This window comes from Pelophylax lessonae (genome assembly GCF_965119305.1).
Source record: "Pelophylax lessonae genome assembly, chromosome: 5".
NCBI classification, from domain to species: domain Eukaryota; kingdom Metazoa; phylum Chordata; class Amphibia; order Anura; family Ranidae; genus Pelophylax; species Pelophylax lessonae.
In genome coordinates this window covers 494,172,281-494,198,435 of record NC_138772.1, presented here as the reverse complement: position 1 = coordinate 494,198,435, position 26,155 = coordinate 494,172,281, and the positions used below count along the sequence as shown (strand labels likewise).

Sequence of the window (26,155 nt, the reverse complement as noted above, 5' to 3'; positions counted from 1 at the left end):
TTTTGGTGCGATTGTCATGCGGCAGAATCACTCTGCAAACACATCCAAACCCAATCTTAAAATCATGTGAAGCTTATCGCCCAAAAAAAAAAAAAAAAAAAAGAGCAGGAACGTCTTTTGGGTGAAAAAATGTCCATAGGGCAGCCTATTGTAGTGAATTGATTGCCCTATGTGTGACATGCAAAAATGCCCACATAAAATTACGAGTGGGAATGCGAGTATCCACTACACTAAGTGTGAATGGGGCTCAAGCTTCGGGGGTTTTATTTTAGCCAGTAGAAAGCACTAGACTAGGGGGAGGGGAGGGGAATAGGGGTGGAGAGCTGTTTTGCCAGGAAATAAACAACAAAGCTTGTAAAACGTTCATGTCATGCATTTTTCAGGCGTTCCCATTGAAGCCTAAGGGGCCAATCTGCCTATAGGAAGCTCAGGTACGTTTTTGAGCAACAAGCTTTTTACTACAGGTGACAACATGCTCAGATGGGAACAGGGGCCAATGAAATAGGATATGGTAGGGCTTTCTTCTCAGAGAGTAGGTGCAGGAGTTACCCCCCCCCCCCATTCCGAGTTACCCCTTGTCTCTGCCCACCTACCCACCTTTGAGCGCTCCCCCCACCTCCCAGTACTGCCCCTTTTAGAGAGTACAGAACCAAGTATCATTTACAGTGCTCAGTAATGCCCCGTACACACGTACCGATTGTCGGCCGTAAATATTCGGCCGACGACCGATCGGCCGATTGTAGGCTTGTTAGTATGATGCTTCCGACAGCTGACAGCGCATTTTCGGCTGAACAGAATCGGTCGTGCAAGCATTAAAATTTTTGTTGGCCAACACCAGAACGGCCGATTGTTCGCCAGTCAGTACAGATTTCGGCCGACAGACAGCAGATTAGCAAGACTGGGCATGCTCAGAAAAGAAAAAAAGACAAGGAAAGTTAACCATCACATGACATCACTTCTGCAGTCGGCTGTTGTTGGTCGACAAAATTTGTGTGCAGTCTTTTGCAGTTTTCAACAGACACGACAGCCCTGGACAAAAGACGGCCGATCGTTCGGCCGACAATCGGTACGTGTGTACGGGGCTTAAGGCTGGCCATACATGTCCAACTTTTGTTGTACAATTTTCTGTCAGATCTACCACAAACCACATAATGTGAGGTCAAAGCTAAACAACACATTCACTTGTATCCAATTAGGAAGGCCTTCGTACTACATACTTGAAGGTAAATTTCAAGAAAATCTGACAGAAAACTGAAAGAAAATTGTATCATGTATGGCCAGCCTATGTTGTATGGAATTTGTTAATGATAACAATAAAAGCAGCCAAATAGTTCCCCTGTAGCCAGCAACAAAAGACCCCCACAGCAATAATAGACCCCTCCCAGCAACAATAGACGCTCTGCAACAAAATTACTCCCCCAGCATCAATAAATCCCTCCCAACTGACCCCCCTCCAGCCACAATAGACCCCCCCACCAGCAATAATAGACCCCTTGCAACAAAATACTCGCCCAGCATCATTAGACCCTTCCCTCAACAGTAGAACCCTCCCAGCAACAATTGACTCCCCTCCAGAAACAATAGATCACTCACCAGCAATAATATACCTCCCCAGCAATAATAGACCCCCTGCAACAAAAAAATCCCTCAGCATCAATAGACCCCTAACTCAACAGTAGATCCCCTCCCAACAATTGATCCCCACCAGCAAAAAAAAAACCCATCCCCAACAAAAGATCTGCCCCTGTAACAATAGACACCCGGACCAGCACCCCTTATTCATTCAGTGCTGGAGGTGCTGGAACTGTGTTCCAGCTGAAGAAAAGCCCTGGGATTTGGGGGCATGTGTGCCTAGCTAAGAGATAACAGCCACTTGACCATGTGGTTCACCCTTGCATAGGCTAAACACTGTTTAATCAATGTGCATGCTTCTGTCTGGAGAGGAGCCAGCAGAGACAGAGGACATCAATAGGAAGTGAAACTTTGCACCAAATGTAGGCGGCCATGGATGGGGCCGTGGTTTCGTTACACAACTTGCAAACTGCTGATAACACGCACTCCTTTTCAACAAGCCTATTCCCTCCTGTCTATCCATACAATTAATCCTTTACATAAAGGTTTTCCTTTCAGCTCTGCTTCAGATACATTTGCAAATGTGTTTATGGGCTTTTTAAGTAATGACTGCTTGGGAATCCTAAGCTATTTATTAAACGGCCAAAGTTCTGAGCGTGGGAATTCTCTCTGGAAAACTCCCATGGTGCGGAGATTTCCAAACACAGCATTGGAACTCTTAACTGCAGTCTCTTAGATTTATCCAGAAGCGGCTCGTCAGGCTGATGTATTGTAGATTTGTACAGTACAAGGCACAGCTTGTCTGATTCTACTTTCTACATTGAAAAAACCTAGCAATACCAATATTGATTAAAGAAACCAGCTAATTACTAATAATAACATGTTTACAACAGCAGTGAAATGATCTTTGTCTTCCGGATTGGACAATCTTCAAGTATAACATCAAACACTAGAAACCATTGGTCAACTAATTTTTGGGGGGATCTGAGCATGCCCACCTCTTATTGTGCAACATTTCCCTGAACCCTATCATGCCCAGAAACCACTAATCCTAGATGCGCAGGGCAATATAGCGTGTCCCAAAAGTCTGGATCCATAGGCAAAAATGTAAGTAAATGTTTTCTTATAGCTAAAGCGGTGTTTCGCCCCCCCCCCCCCCCCCTCCAAAAAATAAAATTCAGCAGCTACACATACTGTAGCTGCTGACTTTTAATATTAGGACACTTACCTGTCCTGGAATCCAGCGATGCCAGAACCGCAGTCGATGTTTCCACTGGCTCACAGCCGGGTCCCTACTGCGCATGCGCTCGGTTACTGGCCTGGAAGAAGAGGAAGGAGGCGGCGAGGTCCGACGGAAGTAGGGAAAGGGTACCTGTCAAAAACAGGTACCCGCTTCCCCCTCCCCCTGAAAGGTGCCAAATGTCGGGGACAGATAAGCTGAAGTTCCACTTTTGAGTGGCACTTCGCTTTAATGCTCAGAGTGACAGCCTTGACCTATGCAACAGTTCTGTATATGCTGAATACAAAAACGTTAAACATTTGTTAATAAAGCAGAACTGATGTGGTTACATGCAGAGATCATTTCCTCCTTTAGGGCCCTTTCAGACGGGCTGTCCAATCAGGTTTGTCTGTCAGTTTTTCAGGCGGAACTGTTCAGACCCTGCAATGTCTTTAATGGAGCGGCGGATGTTAGCTGACACCCGCCCGCCATGCCATCCGCTCTGCCAAAAACAGACGAATAGTGGTCCTATTTTCCATCCCATAGAGGAGAGAGAGGAGAGTGGGACTGTGTCTATGTCCGCTCTGCACAGCGGAGACAGACCGGTCCATCCGGCCTGCTCAGTGGAGCGATCCCCCGCTCAGCAAGCAAATTCTGTTAAGGCTTCTTTCACACGGTCCGCCTCCGCAGGCGGATCCGTGTTGCTCAGCGGGGATCGATCCGCGATCCCCGCTGAGCCGGGCGGATGACAGCTCCGTCTCCGCTTGCAGAGCGGAGAGGGAGGTGTCTCAGCACCCACTGCCCTCTATGGGGGATCGGATGAGAGCGGACCGCTTGTCCGCTCTCATCAGATCCGATCCGATCCGATTACTGAACGGATGGAAAAGTAGGGTTTCCATCCGTCCAGATTTCAGCACAGGATCGGATGCGGATGGCAGCGGGTGTCAGCGGAGGTGACCTCCGCTGACACCCGCTGCCCCATAGAGCTGCATGGAGGATCCGATCAGATCCGCCTAAAAAACTGACAGGCGGATCTGATCGGACCGCCCGTGTGAAAGAGCCCTAAGTGGAGGCGCCCGTGTGAAAGGGGCCTTAGTGTTAGGATTGCTATGGGACGATTCCAACAGACCAGCCATTCTCAACCAGGGTTCCCCCCCCCCCCAGAGGCTGATAGCGGGTTCCTTGACTGACCTCCTATTTGATGGTTCCTGCATAGCTCTGGTGCCAACGTCTCATAGCGGAGCCAACTATGATCATTAATGATCATTTTAGGTATTAGGAGTAGTGTTGAGCGAACACGGACTGTATTATTCGTGTTCGTACCGAATAATTGGATTTTTTGTACCCGAACACGGACACGGACACTTTACTGTATGTTCGGGTAAAAATCCATGTTCGGTCGTTTTATTTCCGGGTTTTGCATGCTTTGGCGCTCTTTTCATGGCGGGCTTTCAACAGCCAATCAACAATCGTTTAACTGGTGTGCCTTAAGCCATCCCAGCCATGCCTGCAAATGTCTCAGTAGCTGTGATTGGCCGTCTGAAGCATGTGACCAAGTCTTTATAAGTTCGAGGCAGCCGCAGCGGCGTCATTATGCTGCTTAGATTCAGGGACAGAGCACACATCAACGTGCTGGCTGCTGATTAGGGAAAGATAGGCAGGAAAAAACCATTTGTGTCCGGATAGAATTGAGGGACAGGTCGGAGTGTTTAGGCAGGGCGAGTTGTAGGCATTTTAGGGATAGAGTCTGCTGAATTATAGGGTCAGTGTCTTCTACAAACTACAATCGATATTGCTGTGTGGGGGGTGGGGTCTGCACTCAATCCTGATCTACGATCTCTTCTCAATCCTGTTAGGGACAGAGTCTGCTGAATTTTAGGGAAACTGTGTTCTACAAACTACAATCGATATTGCTGTGTGGTGTGGGATTGGAGATAGGCAGGTGTCAGTGATCCACATCCATTTTTCTGTGTGTGAGCTGCAGTGAACACAATCTTTTTGGGCTGCAGTGAACACAATCTTTTTGGGGTGCAGTGAACAAAATCCTTTTTGGGGTGCAGTGAACACAATCTTTTTGGGGTGCAGTGAACACAATCTTTTTGGGGTGGAGTGAACAACATCCTTTTTGGGGTGCAGTGAACAAAATCCTTTTTGGGGTGCAGTGAACACAATCTTTTTGGGGTGCAGTGAACAAAATCCTTTGTGGGGTGCAGTGAACACAATCTTTTTGGGGTGCAGTGAACACAATCTTTTTGGGGTGGAGTGAACAACATCCTTTTTGGGGTGCAGTGAACAAAATCCTTTTTGGGGTGCAGTGAACAAAATCATTTTTGGGGTGCAGTGAACACAATCTTTTTGGGGTGCAGTGAACACAATCTTTTTGGGGTGGAGTGAACAACATCCTTTTTGGGGTGCAGTGAACAACATCCTTTTTGGGGTGCAGTGAACAACATCCTTTTTGGGGTGCAGTGAACACAATCTTTTTGGGGTGCAGTGAACACAATCTTTGTGGGGTACAGTGAACAGAATCTTTGTGGGGTGCAGTGAACACAATCTTTGGGGGGTACAGTGAACACAATCTTTGTGAGGTGCAGTGAACACAATCTTTGTGGGGTGCAGTGAACACAATCATTGTGGGGTGCAGTGAACTCAATCTTTGTGGGGTACAGTGAACACAATCTCATACTTCTGAAGGTTTGAGGGTGCTGCCTGTTCCATACTCCCCCTACTCCTCATCTAGCCTTTTAGGGGTACAAACAATAGTAATTGGGGCCTAGTGTGGTTGTGTACGTGTGATATACATACACTTTTTTGGGATCATATTTTCTATTCCGCTATTTAATCAAAAACCTTTGGGGATCAGTTAAATTGGGGGATAGTCTGTGTTGGTACGTGTGAGAGAGATCCACCTTTCCAAGTTGTTGGGGTTCATCTCATACTTCTGAAGGTTTGAGGGTGCTGCCTGTTCCATACTCCCCCTACTCCTAGCCTTTTAGGGGTACAAACAATAGTAATTGGGGCCTAGTGTGGTTGTGTACGTGTGATATACATACACTTTTTTGGGATCATATTTTCTATTCCGCTATTTAATCAAAAACCTTTGGGGATCAGTTAAATTGGGGGATAGTCTGTGTTGGTACGTGTGAGAGAGATCCACCTTTCCAAGTTGTTGGGGTTCATCTCATACTTCTGAAGGTTTGAGGGTGCTGCCTGTTCCATACTCCCCCTACTCCTAGCCTTTTAGGGGTACAAACAATAGTAATTGGGGCCTAGTGTGGTTGTGTACGTGTGATATACATACACTTTTTTGGGATCATATTTTCTATTCCGCTATTTAATCAAAAACCTTTGGGGATCAGTTAAATTGGGGGATAGTCTGTGTTGGTACGTGTGAGAGAGATCCACCTTTCCAAGTTGTTGGGGTTCATCTCATACTTCTGAAGGTTTGAGGGTGCTGCCTGTTCCATACTCCCCCTACTCCTAGCCTTTTAGGGGTACAAACAATAGTAATTGGGGCCTAGTGTGGTTGTGTACGTGTGATATACATACACTTTTTTGGGATCATATTTTCTATTCCGCTATTTAATCAAAAACCTTTGGGGATCAGTTAAATTGGGGGATAGTCTGTGTTGGTACGTGTGAGAGAGATCCACCTTTCCAATATGTTGGGGTTCATCTCATACTTCTGAAGGTTTGAGGGTGCTGCCTGTTCCATACTCCCCCTACTCCTAGCCTTTTAGGGGTACAAACAATAGTAATTGGGGCCTAGTGTGGTTGTGTACGTGTGATATACATACACTTTTTTGGGATCATATTTTCTATTCCGCTATTTAATCAAAAACCTTTGGGGATCAGTTAAATTGGGGGATAGTCTGTGTTGGTACGTGTGAGAGAGATCCACCTTTCCAAGTTGTTGGGGTTCATCTCATACTTCTGAAGGTTTGAGGGTGCTGCCTGTTCCATACTCCCCCTACTCCTAGCCTTTTAGGGGTACAAACAATAGTAATTGGGGCCTAGTGTGGTTGTGTACGTGTGATATACATACACTTTTTTGGGATCATATTTTCTATTCCGCTATTTAATCAAAAACCTTTGGGGATCAGTTAAATTGGGGGATAGTCTGTGTTGGTACGTGTGAGAGAGATCCACCTTTCCAAGTTGTTGGGGTTCATCTCATACTTCTGAAGGTTTGAGGGTGCTGCCTGTTCCATACTCCCCCTACTCCTAGCCTTTTAGGGGTACAAACAATAGTAATTGGGGCCTAGTGTGGTTGTGTACGTGTGATATACATACACTTTTTTGGGATCATATTTTCTATTCCGCTATTTAATCAAAAACCTTTGGGGATCAGTTAAATTGGGGGATAGTCTGTGTTGGTACGTGTGAGAGAGATCCACCTTTCCAAGTTGTTGGGGTTCATCTCATACTTCTGAAGGTTTGAGGGTGCTGCCTGTTCCATACTCCCCCTACTCCTAGCCTTTTAGGGGTACAAACAATAGTAATTGGGGCCTAGTGTGGTTGTGTACGTGTGATATACATACACTTTTTTGGGATCATATTTTCTATTCCGCTATTTAATCAAAAACCTTTGGGGATCAGTTAAATTGGGGGATAGTCTGTGTTGGTACGTGTGAGAGAGATCCACCTTTCCAAGTTGTTGGGGTTCATCTCATACTTCTGAAGGTTTGAGGGTGCTGCCTGTTCCATACTCCCCCTACTCCTAGCCTTTTAGGGGTACAAACAATAGTAATTGGGGCCTAGTGTGGTTGTGTACGTGTGATATACATACACTTTTTTGGGATCATATTTTCTATTCCGCTATTTAATCAAAAACCTTTGGGGATCAGTTAAATTGGGGGATAGTCTGTGTTGGTACGTGTGAGAGAGATCCACCTTTCCAAGTTGTTGGGGTTCATCTCATACTTCTGAAGGTTTGAGGGTGCTGCCTGTTCCATACTCCCCCTACTCCTAGCCTTTTAGGGGTACAAACAATAGTAATTGGGGCCTAGTGTGGTTGTGTACGTGTGATATACATACACTTTTTTGGGATCATATTTTCTATTCCGCTATTTAATCAAAAACCTTTGGGGATCAGTTAAATTGGGGGATAGTCTGTGTTGGTACGTGTGAGAGAGATCCACCTTTCCAAGTTGTTGGGGTTCATCTCATACTTCTGAAGGTTTGAGGGTGCTGCCTGTTCCATACTCCCCCTACTCCTAGCCTTTTAGGGGTACAAACAATAGTAATTGGGGCCTAGTGTGGTTGTGTACGTGTGATATACATACACTTTTTTGGGATCATATTTTCTATTCCGCTATTTAATCAAAAACCTTTGGGGATCAGTTAAATTGGGGGATAGTCTGTGTTGGTACGTGTGAGAGAGATCCACCTTTCCAAGTTGTTGGGGTTCATCTCATACTTCTGAAGGTTTGAGGGTGCTGCCTGTTCCATACTCCCCCTACTCCTAGCCTTTTAGGGGTACAAACAATAGTAATTGGGGCCTAGTGTGGTTGTGTACGTGTGATATACATACACTTTTTTGGGATCATATTTTCTATTCCGCTATTTAATCAAAAACCTTTGGGGATCAGTTAAATTGGGGGATAGTCTGTGTTGGTACGTGTGAGAGAGATCAACCTTTCCAATATGTTGGGGTTCATCTCATACTTCTGAAGGTTTGAGGGTGCTGCCTGTTCCATACTCCCCCTACTCCTAGCCTTTTAGGGGTACAAACAATAGTAATTGGGGCCTAGTGTGGTTGTGTACGTGTGATATACATACACTTTTTTGGGATCATATTTTCTATTCCGCTATTTAATCAAAAACCTTTGGGGATCAGTTAAATTGGGGGATAGTCTGTGTTGGTACGTGTGAGAGAGATCCACCTTTCCAAGTTGTTGGGGTTCATCTCATACTTCTGAAGGTTTGAGGGTGCTGCCTGTTCCATACTCCCCCTACTCCTAGCCTTTTAGGGGTACAAACAATAGTAATTGGGGCCTAGTGTGGTTGTGTACGTGTGATATACATACACTTTTTTGGGATCATATTTTCTATTCCGCTATTTAATCAAAAACCTTTGGGGATCAGTTAAATTGGGGGATAGTCTGTGTTGGTACGTGTGAGAGAGATCCACCTTTCCAAGTTGTTGGGGTTCATCTCATACTTCTGAAGGTTTGAGGGTGCTGCCTGTTCCATACTCCCCCTACTCCTAGCCTTTTAGGGGTACAAACAATAGTAATTGGGGCCTAGTGTGGTTGTGTACGTGTGATATACATACACTTTTTTGGGATCATATTTTCTATTCCGCTATTTAATCAAAAACCTTTGGGGATCAGTTAAATTGGGGGATAGTCTGTGTTGGTACGTGTGAGAGAGATCCACCTTTCCAAGTTGTTGGGGTTCATCTCATACTTCTGAAGGTTTGAGGGTGCTGCCTGTTCCATACTCCCCCTACTCCTAGCCTTTTAGGGCTACAAACAATAGTAATTGGGGCCTAGTGTGGTTGTGTACGTGTGATATACATACACTTTTTTGGGATCATATTTTCTATTCCGCTATTTAATCAAAAACCTTTGGGGATCAGTTAAATTGGGGGATAGTCTGTGTTGGTACGTGTGAGAGAGATCCACCTTTCCAAGTTGTTGGGGTTCATCTCATACTTCTGAAGGTTTGAGGGTGCTGCCTGTTCCATACTCCCCCTACTCCTCATCTAGCCTTTTAGGGGTACAAACAATAGTAATTGGGGCCTAGTGTGGTTGTGTACGTGCGAGATACATACACTTTTTTTGATCATATTTCCTATTCCGCTATTCAATAAAAACCTTTGAGGATCAATTGAATTGCGGGATAGTCTGTGTCGGTACGTGTGAGAGAGATCCACCTTTCCAAGTTGTTGGGGTTCATCTCATACTTCTGAAGGTTTGAGGGTGCTGCCTGTTCCATACTCCCCCTACTCCTCATCTAGCCTTTTAGGGGTACAAACAATAGTAATTGGGGCCTAGTGTGGTTGTGTACGTGTGATATACATACACTTTTTTTGGATCATATTTTCTATTCCGCTATTTAATCAAAAACCTTTGGGGATCAGTTAAATTGGGGGATAGTCTGTGTTGGTACGTGTGAGAGAGATCCACCTTTCCAAGTTGTTGGGGTTCATCTCATACTTCTGAAGGTTTGAGGGTGCTGCCTGTTCCATACCCCCCCTACTCCTCATCTAGCCTTTTAGGGGTACAAACAATAGTAATTGGGGCCTAGTGTGGTTGTGTACGTGCGAGATACATACACTTTTTTTGATCATATTTCCTATTCCGCTATTCAATAAAAACCTTTGAGGATCAATTGAATTGCGGGATAGTCTGTGTCGGTACGTGTGAGAGAGATCCACCTTTCCAAGTTGTTGGGGTTCATCTCATACTTCTGAAGGTTTGAGGGTGCTGCCTGTTCCATACTCCCCCTACTCCTCATCTAGCCTTTTAGGGGTACAAACAATAGTAATTGGGGCCTAGTGTGGTTGTGTACGTGCGAGATACATACACTTTTTTTGATCATATTTCCTATTCCGCTATTCAATAAAAACCTTTGAGGATCAATTGAATTGCGGGATAGTCTGTGTCGGTACGTGTGAGAGAGATCCACCTTTCCAAGTTGTTGGGGTTCATCTCATACTTCTGAAGGTTTGAGGGTGCTGCCTGTTCCATACTCCCCCTACTCCTCATCTAGCCTTTTAGGGGTACAAACAATAGTAATTGGGGCCTAGTGTGGTTGTGTACGTGCGAGATACATACACTTTTTTTGATCATATTTCCTATTCCGCTATTCAATAAAAACCTTTGAGGATCAATTGAATTGCGGGATAGTCTGTGTCGGTACGTGTGAGAGAGATCCACCTTTCCAAGTTGTTGGGGTTCATCTCATACTTCTGAAGGTTTGAGGGTGCTGCCTGTTCCATACTCCCCCTACTCCTCATCTAGCCTTTTAGGGGTACAAACAATAGTAATTGGGGCCTAGTGTGGTTGTGTACGTGCGAGATACATACACTTTTTTTGATCAGATTTCCTATTCCGCTATTCAATAAAAACCTTTGAGGATCAATTGAATTGCGGGATAGTCTGTGTCGGTACGTGTGAGAGAGATCCACCTTTCCAAGTTGTTGGGGTTCATCTCATACTTCTGAAGGTTTGAGGGTGCTGCCTGTTCCATACTCCCCCTACTCCTCATCTAGCCTTTTAGGGGTACAAACAATAGTAATTGGGGCCTAGTGTGGTTGTGTACGTGCGAGATACATACACTTTTTTTGATCATATTTCCTATTCCGCTATTCAATAAAAACCTTTGAGGATCAATTGAATTGCGGGATAGTCTGTGTCGGTACGTGTGAGAGAGATCCACCTTTCCAAGTTGTTGGGGTTCATCTCATACTTCTGAAGGTTTGAGGGTGCTGCCTGTTCCATACTCCCCCTACTCCTCATCTAGCCTTTTAGGGGTACAAACAATAGTAATTGGGGCCTAGTGTGGTTGTGTACGTGCGAGATACATACACTTTTTTTGATCATATTTCCTATTCCGCTATTCAATAAAAACCTTTGAGGATCAATTGAATTGCGGGATAGTCTGTGTCGGTACGTGTGAGAGAGATCCACCTTTCCAAGTTGTTGGGGTTCATCTCATACTTCTGAAGGTTTGAGGGTGCTGCCTGTTCCATACTCCCCCTACTCCTCATCTAGCCTTTTAGGGGTACAAACAATAGTAATTGGGGCCTAGTGTGGTTGTGTACGTGCGAGATACATACACTTTTTTTGATCATATTTCCTATTCCGCTATTCAATAAAAACCTTTGAGGATCAATTGAATTGCGGGATAGTCTGTGTCGGTACGTGTGAGAGAGATCCACCTTTCCAAGTTGTTGGGGTTCATCTCATACTTCTGAAGGTTTGAGGGTGCTGCCTGTTCCATACTCCCCCTACTCCTCATCTAGCCTTTTAGGGGTACAAACAATAGTAATTGGGGCCTAGTGTGGTTGTGTACGTGTGATATACATACACTTTTTTTGGATCATATTTTCTATTCCGCTATTCAATAAAAACCTTTCTAGGGCAAGATCTTAAATTACAGAAATATGAGGAGACCGTCAAATAAGGGCCGTGGCCTGGGTCGTGGTGCTGCTGGTAGAGCTCCTGTTGCAAGGAGAGGACATGGTCGATCTGTGCCAGCTACACGCACAAGTGAAACACCTTCCTCAAGTGTGAGTAGGCGACAGAACCTGCATCAGTATTTGGTAGGGCATCAAACGCCCCTAGAAGTGATGAGGCCAGAACAAGTTGAGGCGATAGTAGATTGGTTTGCTGCTGACAGTGCCTCCAGTTCCTTCACATTGTCTCCCACCCAGTCTACTGCAGAAAGGTCAGAGTTGGCACCTGCAGCCAATGTCCAACCGTCTTTCACCTCACCCCCTTGCAAATCAGGCCAGCAGTCTGAGCCCCAAGCCATACAGCAGTCTCTTATTCTTTTTGAGGACTCTGTCAGCAGGGTTTCCCAGGGCCATCCACCTAGCCCTGCCCCAGAAGTGGAAGAGATTGAGCGCAGCGATGCCCAACCACTTATTTCTCAAGATGAGTACATGCAAGGATCATCGCAGCACGTCTCCGATGATGACGAAACGCAGGTGCCAACTGCTGCGGCGTTCAGCATTGTGGAGACCGACAAGGAGGGCAGGGGTGAAGACTGGGTGGAAGATGATGTGGAGGACGATGAGGTCCTCGACCCCACATGGAATGAACGTCATGCAGGTGACCTGAGTAGTTTGGAGGAAGAGGCGGTGGTCGCACAGAGCCACCAGCACAGCAGAAGAGGGAGCAGGGTGCAGAAGCGGAGCGGCCGTGCCCTAGACACTACGCCCGCTACTGCCCAACGCAGCAAGGGAACGAGCGCACCAAAGTCAGCTCAAAGGAGTTCTCTAGCGTGGAAGTTCTTTAGAAAATGTGCTGATGACAGGACACGAGTGGTTTGCACCCTGTGCAATCAGAGCTTGAAGCGAGGCATGAACCTTCTCAACCTGAGCACAACCTGCATGATCAGGCATCTAAGTGCAAAGCACGAGCTGCAGTGGAGTACACACCTTCAAAACCAAGAAACGTCTCTGGCTCATCCTGCTTCCTCTTCTGCTGCAGTCTCGGCCGCTCCAGCCACATCTGTAGTGATACCGGCACCTGCCACCCCGCAAACAGACGATCTGTCAGCAACACCACCACCTGGGTCACCAACAACCATCTCCACAATGTCCCGTGGAAGCGTTCAGCTTTCCATCTCCCAAACACTTGAGAGGAAGAGGAAGTACCCCCCTACCCACCCGCGATCCCTGGCCCTGAATGCCAGCATTTCAAAATTATTGGCCTTTGAAATGCTGTCATTCCGTCTGGTGGAGACGCACAGTTTTAAAAACCTTATGTCGGTGGCTGTCCCACAGTACGTCGTGCCCAGCCGCCACTACTTTTCCAGGCAAGCCATCCCTTCCCTGCACAACCAAGTGGGGGAAAATATCAGGTGTGCACTGCGCAACGCCATCTGTGCCAAGGTCCACCTAACTACGGATACGTGGACCAGTAAGCACGGTCAGGGGCGTTATATCTCCCTAACGGCACACTGGGTAAATGCAGTGGCGGATGGGCCTGAGGCGGATAGCAATTTGGCGCATGTCCTTCCACCACCGAGGATTGCAGGGCGCTTCAGTTTGCCTCCTGTTCGTAACTCCTCCTACTCCGCTTCCTCATCCTCTACCGCCTCCTCATCCGGACAGCGTAACACCTTCACCACCAACTTCAGCACGGCCAGGGGTAAACGACAGCAGGCAGTTTTACAACTTGCCTGTTTGGGGGACAAACCACACACCGCGCAGGAGTTGTGGAGGAGCATGGAACAGCAGACAAATGAGTGGTTGCTGCCAGCGAGCCTCAAGCCCGGCCTGGTGGTGTGTGATAACGGGCGAAATCTCATAGCAGCTCTGGGCCTAGCCGGTTTGACGCACATCCCTTGCCTGGCGCATGTGCTGAATTTGGTGGTGCAGAGGTTCCTTAAAAACTACCCCGATATGTCAGAGCTGCTGCAGAAAGTGCGGGCCGTTTGTGCGCACTTTCGGCGTTCTCACCCTGCTGCTGCTCGCCTGGCAGCGCTGCAGCGTAACTTCGGCCTTCCCGCTCACCGCCTCATATGTGACGTGCCCACAAGGTGGAACTCCACCTTGCACATGCTGGAAAGACTGTGCGAGCAGCAGCAGGCCATAGTGGAGTTTCAGCTGCAGCACGCACGCGTGAGTCGCTCTGCGGAACAGCACCACTTCACCACCAATAACTGGGCCTCCATGCGAGACCTGTGTGCCTTGTTGCGCTGTTTTGAGTACTCCACCAACATGGCCAGTGGCAATGACGCCGTTCTCAGCTTAACTATCCCACTTCTATGCCTCCTTGAAAAAACAATTCGGGCGATGATGGAAGAGGATGTGGCACAGGATGAGGAGGAGGAGGAGGATGAAGAGGTAACATTTCCAAGGCTTTCAGGGCAGTCATTCGCAAGGGGCTCCGAGGGTGGGTTCCTGCACACGCAAACGCCAGGGACGCAATTGTCCAGCAGGGGCACAGTTCTGGAGGATGAGGAGGATGAGGAGGAGGAGGAGCTGGAGGAGGAGATGGAACCATGTTCACAGCAGGGTGGCACCCAGGCCAGCTCATGGCCATCACTGGTGCGTGGCTGGGGGGATACAGAGGACACGGACGATACACCTCCCACAGAGGACAGCCTTTCGTCGCCTCTGGGCAGCCTGGCACACATGAGCGATTACATGCTGCAGTGTCTCCACAACGACCGCCGAGTTGCCCACATTCTAACTTGTGCTGATTACTGGGTGGCCACGCTGCTGGATCCCCGTTACAAGGACAACGTACCGTCCTTAATTCACTCACTGGAGCGCGATCGCAAGATGCGCGAGTACAAGCGCACGCTGGTAGACGCCATGCTGCTGGCATTCCCATCTGACAGCGGGGCCACAGTGGAAGCACAAGGCAGAGGAGGAGGAGGAGGAGGTCGCCAACGCAACCAGGGCACCGCCAGCACCTCAGAAGGCAGGGTTAGCATGGCCGAAATGTGGAAAAGCTTTGTCAGCACGCCACAACAAACAGCAGCACCAGCAGCTCAGATGGAACGTCTTAGCAGGAGGCAGCATTTTACCAACATGGTGGAGCAGTATGTGTGCACACGCCTACATGTAGTGAATGACGGGTCTGCCCCCTTCAACTTCTGGGTCTCCAAATTGGGCACATGGCCTGAGCTTGCCCTTTACGCCTTGGAGGTGCTGGCGTGCCCTGCAGCCAGTGTATTATCTGAACGGGTATTTAGCACGGCTGGGGGCGTTATAACAGACAAGCGCAGCCGCCTGTCCAGAGACAATGTGGACAAGCTCACGTTCATTAAAATGAACCAGGCATGGATCCCACGGGACTTTTCCGTACCTTATGCAGAATAGCAATGGATACCGACCTTACCCACCCATTGTTCCATTTTTGCTCTTTCTCACTCTTTTGGGGTGTACCCTCATTTAAAATTTTTGAAAAGAAGCAGTGTTGGCTACCTCGTCCTCCTCCTCAGGGCCAGATTAATGTAGGGGCTATTGGAGCTGCAGCTCCAGGCCCCTACCTTTTATATAGGCCCCGGGTTGGCCATATTCACTGTTACCGCTCTTCTGTCACTTGTAAACACAGAAGTCTGGCTTCTATGCTCGCTTCCCCAGGCAGCACCCTCAGAACCTCCCCACACAGCGTGAAGGCCGGACAAGGAGGGACAGTTGGCGATGCATGGATGTGTTTATGGGCTTCAGAGACAGCATCCCATGTTGAATTAGGCATGCATGGCTGCACCCTTCCTCCTCTGGGTGCATGGCAAGGCACGGCCCTTAAGGCCCTTCAAAATCCTCAGCACCAAGCCCATGATGCTGTTAATCCGGCCCTGGTCCTCCTCCACCGCCGCTTCCACCTACACCGCCCATAGGTGTGCGCAGCCTATTGCATTAAGGTGTGCACCCCAAAGTTGAAATACACATGCATGTGTTTGCCAGCAGGGAGAGTAATGTATCGGGGCCATGTACCTGTAGGCAAGGAGAAATAGAGCAGAGCAGGTCCCAGGGAGATCTTTCCCATCTCCTCACTGGCAATGCTATGTGCCCTAGGTGATTAGGGTGTGCCCAGGCACACCCAGCACACCCTGTGCGCACGCCTATGTCACCGCCACATCCACCACCACCTCAACCTCCCTCCTACTCCATATGGGCCTCGTCCTTCAGAGATGAAGAAGAACATTGTTTTATTTTTCTGTTTTTTTTTTGTTGTTTTAAGTTATTTCCCTATCCACATTTGTTTGCAGAGCACTTGCCATGCTCTTAATTACGTTTTGCTGCCATTTGCAGCACTCTAGCCCTTTCCTTTGGTGTTTTAGAGCCATTTTAGTGCCTTAAAGTTCGGGTCCCCATTGACTTCAATGGGGTTCGGTGTCCGGGAAAAGTTCGGTAAAAGTCCGGGACACGGACCCGGACTTTTTTTTAAAGTTCGGCCGAACCCGTCGAACACGGACATCTAGGTGTTCGCTCAACCCTAATTAGGAGGTTTGCTTTCTGACTGCCACTGTAAGGTGGCCACGCCCTCTAACGTGTTTGACCCCATCCACCGTGGCCATTACCTACACTTGTATACACCAGGCTGGGTGAGCAGTGTCCAACACTGCTTACATACGACAGCACTTCTGGATGAGAAGTGATCACACCTTGCTTGGTGCGGCACTAAAGAGTTTATCAATGCCACTGTAAGGGTTTCATTCTTCTCCCTGAACACCAACGTAAAGGGCATTTTTCCCACTGACCACCAACAAATTGGTTTTAGCATGGGTTCCATGAGACCGGAGGTTCCTCTGGGGTAAAAAGTTTAGGAAGGCTGCAAAAGACTTCTGACGACCCCAAAGAAAAAGAAAAGTTAAGTGGTGTTATGTCTGGAGAACCAGAAGGCCAAAAACGGGACCTCCCCTTCCAATCGACCGGTTTCTCACAGCAATAGTGTGGTGGGGCACCGGCTTGATGAAACCACGCTCAGTTTTGGTCGTTTTAAGACCAGTAATGTTCATTGTGAAGGTTGATACAGCCATTGAGATTAAATTAATCTTCAACAATAACTCCTTCTGTTATAATAAGCTCTCAAAGTATTTCATATGCCTCTGTGTCATCACCATGCAGTCACTGGACCAGCTGCACTTATAAAAGTATAATAATCCTTTATAAGGATGGAAATGAGGATTTCTAATAATTCAATGCTTATAGATCCAGACTTTTGGGACCTCCTGTATATACAGTATATTTACAATGCAAAAACAAAAAAGAAAACAAAAAAGAAAAAACACAACCCCCCGCCCCCCCCCCCCCAAAAAAAAAGACACAATTTCGGAAAATGCAGCACACCACAACACACTGTACTTCAAATCAGCGCACTATGGTGCTTCATACGGCAGCTTTGATGTATTAAAGAGAAAATAAATTGTAGAAGCTGTGCCCACAAACTCAGGAAGAGGACAAAGGGCTACACCAGTATTCCCTATGGCCTTCCTGCAGCTGACCTTTCCCCATTACTGAAGTACAATGTCTTGTTCTGCATTTTGGTAGTGGCAGGGCTTTGCTCCCTCATGCCAGAGCCTCCAGCAAAGTGGACAGTGAGCAGCACGCTAGTGACATCACCAAATCACATTCCAGATCTTCTGAGACTAGCAGTCAAGAGGCAGCAGTGCCTTTGATGATCTCACACTGGAGATACACAGCTATGAGGCTGTAGGCAAAGGAGTGATAAACTCACATAACAGAAGTTCACTGCCATTTTTTAGGAGGAATTTCAGACAAAAAGGTAAATCTTTCAGTGAACCAGAAATTTTTGTGCAATAAATACTTCTAGAGGTTTCTTATCTCAAAAAAAAAAAAAAAAAAAAAAAAAAAAAAAGATTTGCTATGTGATAAGTTCCACTTTAATGTATGTGCCTTGGGGTGCCAGGCACCATATGCCTTTGCTTTACGGCAAGGAAAAAAAAAAACATGAATTTAGCTTCAGTGTTTCTCTAGTGCAGGGTTTCTCAACCAGGGTTCCGTGGAAACCTAGAGTTCCTCCTGAGGTTGTTAGGGGTTCCTTGAGCAATGGGCAAGTTCTGCATCTCAGATAAGTTTCCAGAGACACCATTGTTCCTTTTAGCTATGTCCCAATGATGACAAGAGTAAGAAGCATTCTTCCCCACTGAGTGTCACACTAATGTATCAGGAGTTGTAGATTTTTATTTAGCAGGGGGTCCCCGAGACCAGAAATGTTTTTCAAGGGTTCCTCTGTGTTGAAAAGGTTGCCAAAGGCTGCTCTAGTGTCTCTCTATTTCTACTGCTCCCTTAATAATATGGGCTGTTGAAATCCCATGCCTTCTCTTGTCTGTCATATGTGGCCATTACCTTCTCCTAAAGACTGGGTCACCTATCTCCAAGTAGTAGTAGTGCGGGGGAACATGATCTGTATGTGTTTAGATAAACTATACTACAAAGATAAAACCAGACTTTAAACTCAAGAAAAAGTCACGGCCATGTCACCATAAAAAGGAACGTTCATGACGTACAACACAATGAGCAAACAAACGGCACTGACTGGCTGAGGAAGTCCTATCAGCTCTGCTCTGCCACATGCAGATTGTGTGCCATTCACCTGTGCAGACAAAGTTCATTCTGCTCTTCAGTAACGTGAACAGCAAACAACCAGTTTTCCTGCCTTTTATAGGTTTGCTGCTTACCTGTATTTTGTTACATACTTCACGTCTGCATCACAGCTTTTTATCTCACTTTTATAACTGGAAGAGACGTTTTACGGTGCAACAGTTCACAGAAAGGAAAACATTCCACTAATCTTTATACAGAAGCCCCTATTACGACAGCAATGGGCCATACACACTATAAGATTTTCTGAAGACTTTTTCCCTTAGATTTACCAAAACCATATAATATGAGGTCAAACCTAAACACTTTCAATTTGTATGCAATCTGGCAGGCCCTTGCACTACATAGAAAAGGTAAATCTGAAGGAAAAGGTCTTCAGAAAATCCTATAGTGTGTATGGCCCTTTATAACCTATCGCAACCAACTAGGATCCATTCCATAAAATAGTTGTCACCATGGTGATAAAGAACAAAACACTTCACACTGGTTACCTTCTGATCACTGCCTCATTGATGGAAAGGTTCCACCTAGGGAGTGACACCTTCTTGTCCAGTCAGTGAAGGACCAATACTGCAAAAAGGGGAATATTCCACTGTCTTGTACAATAATCTTGTGATGAAACGTGTAGGGTGGGATGCCGTGGTCATTTTGCTATGGATGTGTAATGGGCGTATTTATGTGAGTGCAATGTCTTTTTATTACAGTGTTTTTTAACATTTACTACACTATGGAAGTGGGTTTATACTCTTACAAGGTACATATCCATTTATAATGGGGGAAGTGACCTGTGGTGGCTGAATGGTGTGGTAGGCCCAAGTAAATTCCCTTAAAGGCACAACTGAATGCATTCAAATCTAGGGGGGAGGGGGAGTGGTTACCATTTGGGGTGCATCTGAAGTCCAGAGAGGAGTCCTGTTTAAATGCCGAGGTCCAAGCGTGTGGGAGCCTATAGTACACTGGTCTTCAAACTGTGGCTTGGGGGCCAGATGCGACCCTTTGCTTGCTTTTATATGGCCCTCGGGACACTATTTCATCCACTGATACCAACACTGGGCCTTAATTCCCCCCATTGACATCAATGATGGGGCACAATTCCTCCCAATGACACCAACAACGGACTCCAATGGCATCAATGATGGGGCACAATTCCTCCCAATGACACCAACAACGGACTCCAATGGCATCAATGATGGGGCACAATTCCTCCCAATGACACTAATGATGGAACCCAATGAGAATAATGATGGGGCATAATTCCTCCCACTTACACCAATAATGGGGCACAATTCCTCCAACTGACACAATGGGGCATTTTTTTTTCTCACCGATATCGGGACCTTTTCTACTCCCACTGGCCACAGCCCGGCCCTCCTAAAGTCTGAAGGACAGTAAACTGGCCCTTTGCTTAGAAAGTTTGGAGACTCGTGCTTTAGTAAGACATCTTAAAGGTTCAGTTGATCGCTCTATAAGTTGAGGGTGAACGTTGTGCGGTAAGCAATTTGGCTTTCACTGTGGTGCTGTGAGGATCCTTCTATGCAACGAGGACGGTGTTGGGACTTTTTCTCTGTAGCTCCAATTTCCTTGGACAAGTTCTCATATGGACATTTTAGTTCCTTATTTCTAGACCCACATAATGATCTTATCACTAGTGAGATGTCACCACACAAGTGTGACACGGCCATAAACCTGACAATTTTACACAGTGATACAACTTTTGGTTCCATTTTTTGTCAAACCACAAAGCAATCGAGGACATAAATCGGTGGTTTTGATTGACCACAAGGAATGGAATAAAAAAATTCTCCAATCAAACCGAGGAGAAAAATCTGATCCCCTATTGAAGACATTGCTGCGGTTTATCCCAGTTTTGCTTTTTGGCAAAATGACAGAATTGTTCAGGATTCTGCAATGGGACTGGAGGTTGGTATTTTGCCTAGTTTATGAGGATTCGGCCCCTTTCAGATGGAAAAGACTCTGCTGTGATCAGCAGGTGGTCTGTCCATGGATCCCCCATCGATCAGAGCAGAGCGGGTCAAGGACAGTCCCACTCATGTCAATTGCGGATGAGTGCAAATAATGCCTCGTTTCCACTGAGCGGAACGGTTCACGTTGGTAAAGTTTGGAAGGGTTATAATGGTCCGGCCTATTTAGGTGAGCGTTTGCACTGCAAGTCTGGACTATTATCTGGACTGAGCTTTTCGCTTGACATGAGCATTGACGTTTTCCTGTCTGCCAATCAGTGGAATGCATGGTGTGACGCCAGTAGCTCCGCCCTAACCGTACCATTTCCTATGGCCCTACATGTGAAGGAGGACCAGGAATGGTGCGGTTTGGTTCGGTTGTATGGGCCACTTTCATAATGGAAACACTCAAAATAGCGCACCGTACCGAACTGATCCGCTCAGTGGAAACGAGGCATAAGTGTCCCCAAGCCTACAGGGTCTGCGTTCAGGACCACACATGCACACCCACACAGATGTCAAACCGGGAACAGTGGCTGTGTCTGTGCAGCCGCAGCATCCCTATCGACATGAATGAGACTGCCTACATGAGGATGCACCAAACTTCCTGTGCAGGCAAACACTGGGTATACACAATAGTACGCCCATGTGAATGAGGCCAGAAAGGGACACAAAAAAATATGGAAGAAACAATTTGAAGGCTGACCACACACTATACAATCTGATTGTACAATCTCCTTTAGATCTACCATCAGCTATGTAGTACAAGGATCTGCCTGATGCAATGCTATTTGCTTAGGTTTGTCCTCATATTACATAGTTTTGTTAAAAAAAGAGATTGTACGGTCAGATTGTATAGTGTATGGACAATTGAAATGAGCGTTCAGCTCAGAGAACGGTTACTGGACAGTGTAATACTGAAGAAGAAGAATATATTTGAAAAAATTCTAAAATATATGGATAGATAGGATAGAGATAGATAGATATATATATATATAAATATGTGTATAAAAATATGTGTGTATATATATATATATATATATATATATATATATATATATATATCATAAATAATGGTAATAGCTATATAAAAATAATAATAATTAATATTATTAATATAGATAGACGGAGATATAGATAGATAGAGCTATATATATATATATATATATATATATATATATATATATATATATATATATATATATATATACACACACACACAGTATATATATATAAATAATCGCATAATAATAGTAATAGCTATATAAAAATAATAAATATTATAAAAATAGTTATTTAAAAATAATAATAACAATCATAAATGATTATAAAAATAACGAATATATATAATAATCAAAATAGTAGTAGCTGACTAATAATAAAAAAATAAAAGTAATAGATATAAAAAAATAATAATAATAATTAATATTATTAATATAGATAGATGGAGATATATATATATAGATATATATATATATATATATATATATATATATATATATAAATAAATAAAATCGCATAATAATAGTAATAGCTATATAAAAATAATAAATATTATAAAAAGTTATATAAAAATAATAATAACAATCATAAATGATTATAAAAATAACGAATATATATATAATAATCAAAATAGTAGTAGCTGATTAATAATAAAAAAAATAATAGTAATAGATATAAAAATAATAAAACTAAATATTAAATTTAAAAAAATAATGAAATAATGAGAGCAATAACTATATAACAATATTATAATAATAATAAAAATAAATAATACTAACAAATGTACAGTATAATAATAAATATAATTATAAAAATAATGAATAAATAATAATGATGGTAATAACACTATCATATAATAATAATTAGTGAATACAGCACCCCATATTTTTATATAACTTGCCATGCCCCATACATGTAAGCCCTGAATCAGTGATGGGTGAAATCTGGTTGCTAGGGGTTCCCACCAACAATGGACTCATTCATTAAAGCAATGCCCTGCAAAGTGCCGTATCCCATGGCAACGAAAGCCAGTGCAGCGTGGGAGCGGTTGCCATGGGTTACGACGCTCTGCTCTCCCCCTGGCTGGGACTCAGCACACCACAGAGAGGAGCAGAACTTTTAATGAGCAGCACACAGGCAGCAATGTAAACAAAGGCAGGCAGGAGGGAGGACAGTGTGCACTCACCAGAGAGTACTTGTGGTTGGACGCTTGGTGTTTCCTGGCTTTCTTGCCATACCAGAAGCGAGACATCTCCCTGCCCCCTCCTCAGTGCCTGGCACCACAGCTGTCCCTACACATCCTCTGTGCCTGCCATCATCTCCCCTCCACACACACTGCTCCTCTGACACACACTACCTTCACCTCTCATCCCCCACTCCTAACTGACAGAGCAGACAGCCAATCAGGAGCAAGCCTGGCTCAGGGAGGGGCGGGGCTGACAGCAGAGTTTGGTTGCAGTGCAGATGACTCAGTAAAACCAAATTGCTATTTAAAGGCACAGTACAGAGAGAAAGGCTGCAGTGTGCTGGATGGATATAGATCTTGCAAAACCATTTGGCGACTGAAACAAGCCAGAGAGGAATTCATAGCTGGGCAATCAATAGTGGTGGGGGGGAAATTGTGCAATGCAATTTTGTGCAATGGTTATTATTACTGCTATAATACAGAAATAGAAATGTCTGATGCAAACGGTTAAACAAGTCACCTTGGAGGGGTTTTTTTTCATTAATTTAACGTAAAGGGTACCTGTCATTTTATTTATGACTTACCACATTTTGCTCTATGCAACACTTCCATGATTCAGCATTATTTGTAAAATCTCTGAGGTTTGTGGCACCTCATGCCTCTCTGCAGTACGCAGCTAGAGATCATCAGCTAAAGACCCATAAGACTCAAATCCTGTATAAGGCTCATTCACACAAAAAAAAAAAAATCACAGCCAATCACAAAAAAAAAAAAATGAATGAATCAGTTTTATTCAGTAAAATGTAATGCATGTAATTCACCACTGTAAGCAATCATAATGTGTAAAATAAAAAAATCCTGATCACTTCCCCTGAGTAGTACAATGTTACTATGGTAACATTATATTGCTCTGGTCACAACGTGTTAAAAAAAATAAAAAAAAAACGTAATAAAAAAAGTTATAAAAAAATAACAAAAAGAAAAAATATGAATTATTTTTTCATACTGTCACCAGTCCGTGTCCCTGATCACTGCCACACCAGTTATACAATGCTGCACTGCACTGGTGACAGTATATAAAAAAAATAAACAATTGTGATTTTTTTTTCCCCATTTCTTTATTTTCCAAAAAAGTATGACATAAAATAATTACAACTTTAAAAAAACAGCCATTCCTCTTACTAAATACCTTGGACTATCTACTTTCCAAAAAAGGTGTAATTTGGGGGCAATTTGTGCTGTCCAGGCATTTTAGAGCCTCCTTAAAGAAGGCTGTCAGTACATCAGGACTGATCCATTTTCAGATCTATTTTTTGAGGATGACCCTCACCCTAACCCAAGGTAAGAGAGGAATAAAAGGAAAAGTCTGAATCATCTCCTTTTTAACAAAAGTACACATCTGGTAAATTCAGAACTCCTGATCTGCACACTATGAATGTATTGAAGCCACTGGATCACAATGACAGCCAGGTGACTAGCATTTCCTGAAGGAGAGGTTATTAGAGGCAGCCTCTATTTTCTCCTCTCACAGGTTTCCACCAAGGACCTGTGTGCATTATACTGTATATAAATACTCCTCCCTGAGAGACCGTTTGGGTTTCTGGGCAACATACACTGTATGTCAAAAGTATTGGGACACCTGCCTTTACACACACACATGATCTTTAATGACATCCCAGTCTTAAGCCCCGTACACACTATCAGATTATCTGAAGACTTTTGTCTTCAGATTTACCTTTTCTATGTAGTGCAAGGGCCTGCCGGATTGCATACAAATTGAAAGTGTTTAGGTTTGACCTCATATTATATGGTTTTGGTAAGTCTGTAGACAAAAGTCTTCAGATAATCTGATAGTGTGTACGGGGCATTAAGCCTCGTACACACGCAACGATTATCGGCCGACCGATCGTCCGTCTTTTGTCCAGAGTGGTGTTTTGTTGGTTGGAATGTGCCTAGACTGCACACGAATTTTCTCGGCCAACAAAAACCAACTTCAGAAGTGATGTCATGTTCTGGTTTACTTTCCTTGTGTTTTTTCTTCTCTGAGCATGCCCAGTCTTGCTCATCAGATTTTTGTCTGCTGAAATCTGTACTGACTGATGGAAAATCGGCCGTTGTGTTGACGGCCAACAAAAATTATATAGCCTGCACACCAGATTTTGTTCGGCCGAAAAGTCGGAGTCGGTTGTCGAAAGCATCATACTAACAAGCCGACAATCGGCCGATCGGACGTTGGCTGAAAATTCACGGCCAACTATTGATGCGTGTGTACGAGGCATAACAATCCGAAAATCGGCCGATCGGTTGTCGGACGAAAATTCCCGGCCGAATTTCGACGCGTGTGTGTACGAGGCTTTAGTCTGTAGGGTTCAATATTGAGTTGGCCCACTCTTTGCAGCTATAACAGCTTCAACTCTTCTGGGAAGGCTGTCCTCAGGGTTTAGGAGTGTGTTATTAATTTTTTTCATGCGGTCACTGTCAGCGGCTATATCTGCCAGCAGTGATCGTTGGGCTCCCCGCTGGCAGAGCACAATAGCCCTATGAGAGGGATTCCCCATTAACACTGAATGTGTTGACGTGGGAATCAAGAAATTTTCTTTTTGCAACCCATGGTTGCAGGATAGAAATTTGCTTTATGTATGGCCTGCCTAAGGCCCCTTTCACACGGGCGATCCGATCCGCCTGTCAATTTTTCAGGCGGACCTGATCGGATGCTCCATGCATCCCTATGGGGCAGTGGGTGTTAGCGGAGACATCTCAGCTGACACCCGCTGCTATCCGATCCGATCCTGTCCATGAAATCCGGATGCATGGAAACCCTATTTTCCATCCGTCTGGAGGATCGGATCGGATGAGAACGGACAGGCGGTACGTTCTCATCCGATCTTCCCATAGAGGACAGCAGAGTTCTGACAGCTCCGTCTCTGCACACAGAGCAGAGATGGAGCTCTCATCCACCTGCTCAGTGAGGATCGGCAGATCGATCCCCCGCTGGGGAGAACCAACTCCATCGGGCGGTGCGCCCGTGTGAAAGGGGCCTAACTCAGAGGAGATGTAAACATCAATAGAGTGATCAGCAGCAGAAGTCAGGCCTTGTGTACAGGCGTCAAATTCGGCCAAATTCAAGTACAGGCGTCGTATTTGGATTCGCCTCTGATGGCAATGACTTTCCCCCTGAAGATGATCAGTTTGGATATATAGAAAGTTCTTTACATGCATCCAAATACATTTTCTGCAAAATCAACACCAAACGAACTGCAAATGCAATTTTTTTCTTGATTTGGTAAAAGTTAAACATTTGTAAACAGTTCTGAACACAGATAACCACCATTTGTATTCAGACATGTTCAATAAATGTTTGCCTTAAGGACCTGAACACTATTGTGCATTAGGCCCCAAAATAGCGCATATACAATCCAAGGTGTGTCCAATGCCAAGAAATGCATCGGTAGGAA

General features: G+C 45.0%; 1 protein-coding gene across 4 annotated transcripts in view; it reads right to left on the bottom strand.

Annotated features, from left to right (window-relative positions):
* OXR1 (oxidation resistance 1) overlaps positions 1 to 26,155 on the bottom strand; it is a 957,024-nt gene that overhangs the window by 70,624 nt on the left and 860,245 nt on the right. For 2 of the 4 annotated variants that reach the window (XM_082257930.1, XM_082257927.1), the window contains exon 1: positions 22,701 to 22,877. The exons of the other annotated variants lie outside the window; for them this stretch is intronic. In XM_082257930.1, the coding sequence (XP_082114056.1) occupies positions 22,701 to 22,766 (66 nt within the window). In that variant the 5' untranslated portion in view covers positions 22,767 to 22,877. Of the gene's footprint in view, positions 1 to 22,700; positions 22,878 to 26,155 lie in introns of those variants that run through there. 4 annotated transcript variants of the gene reach the window in all.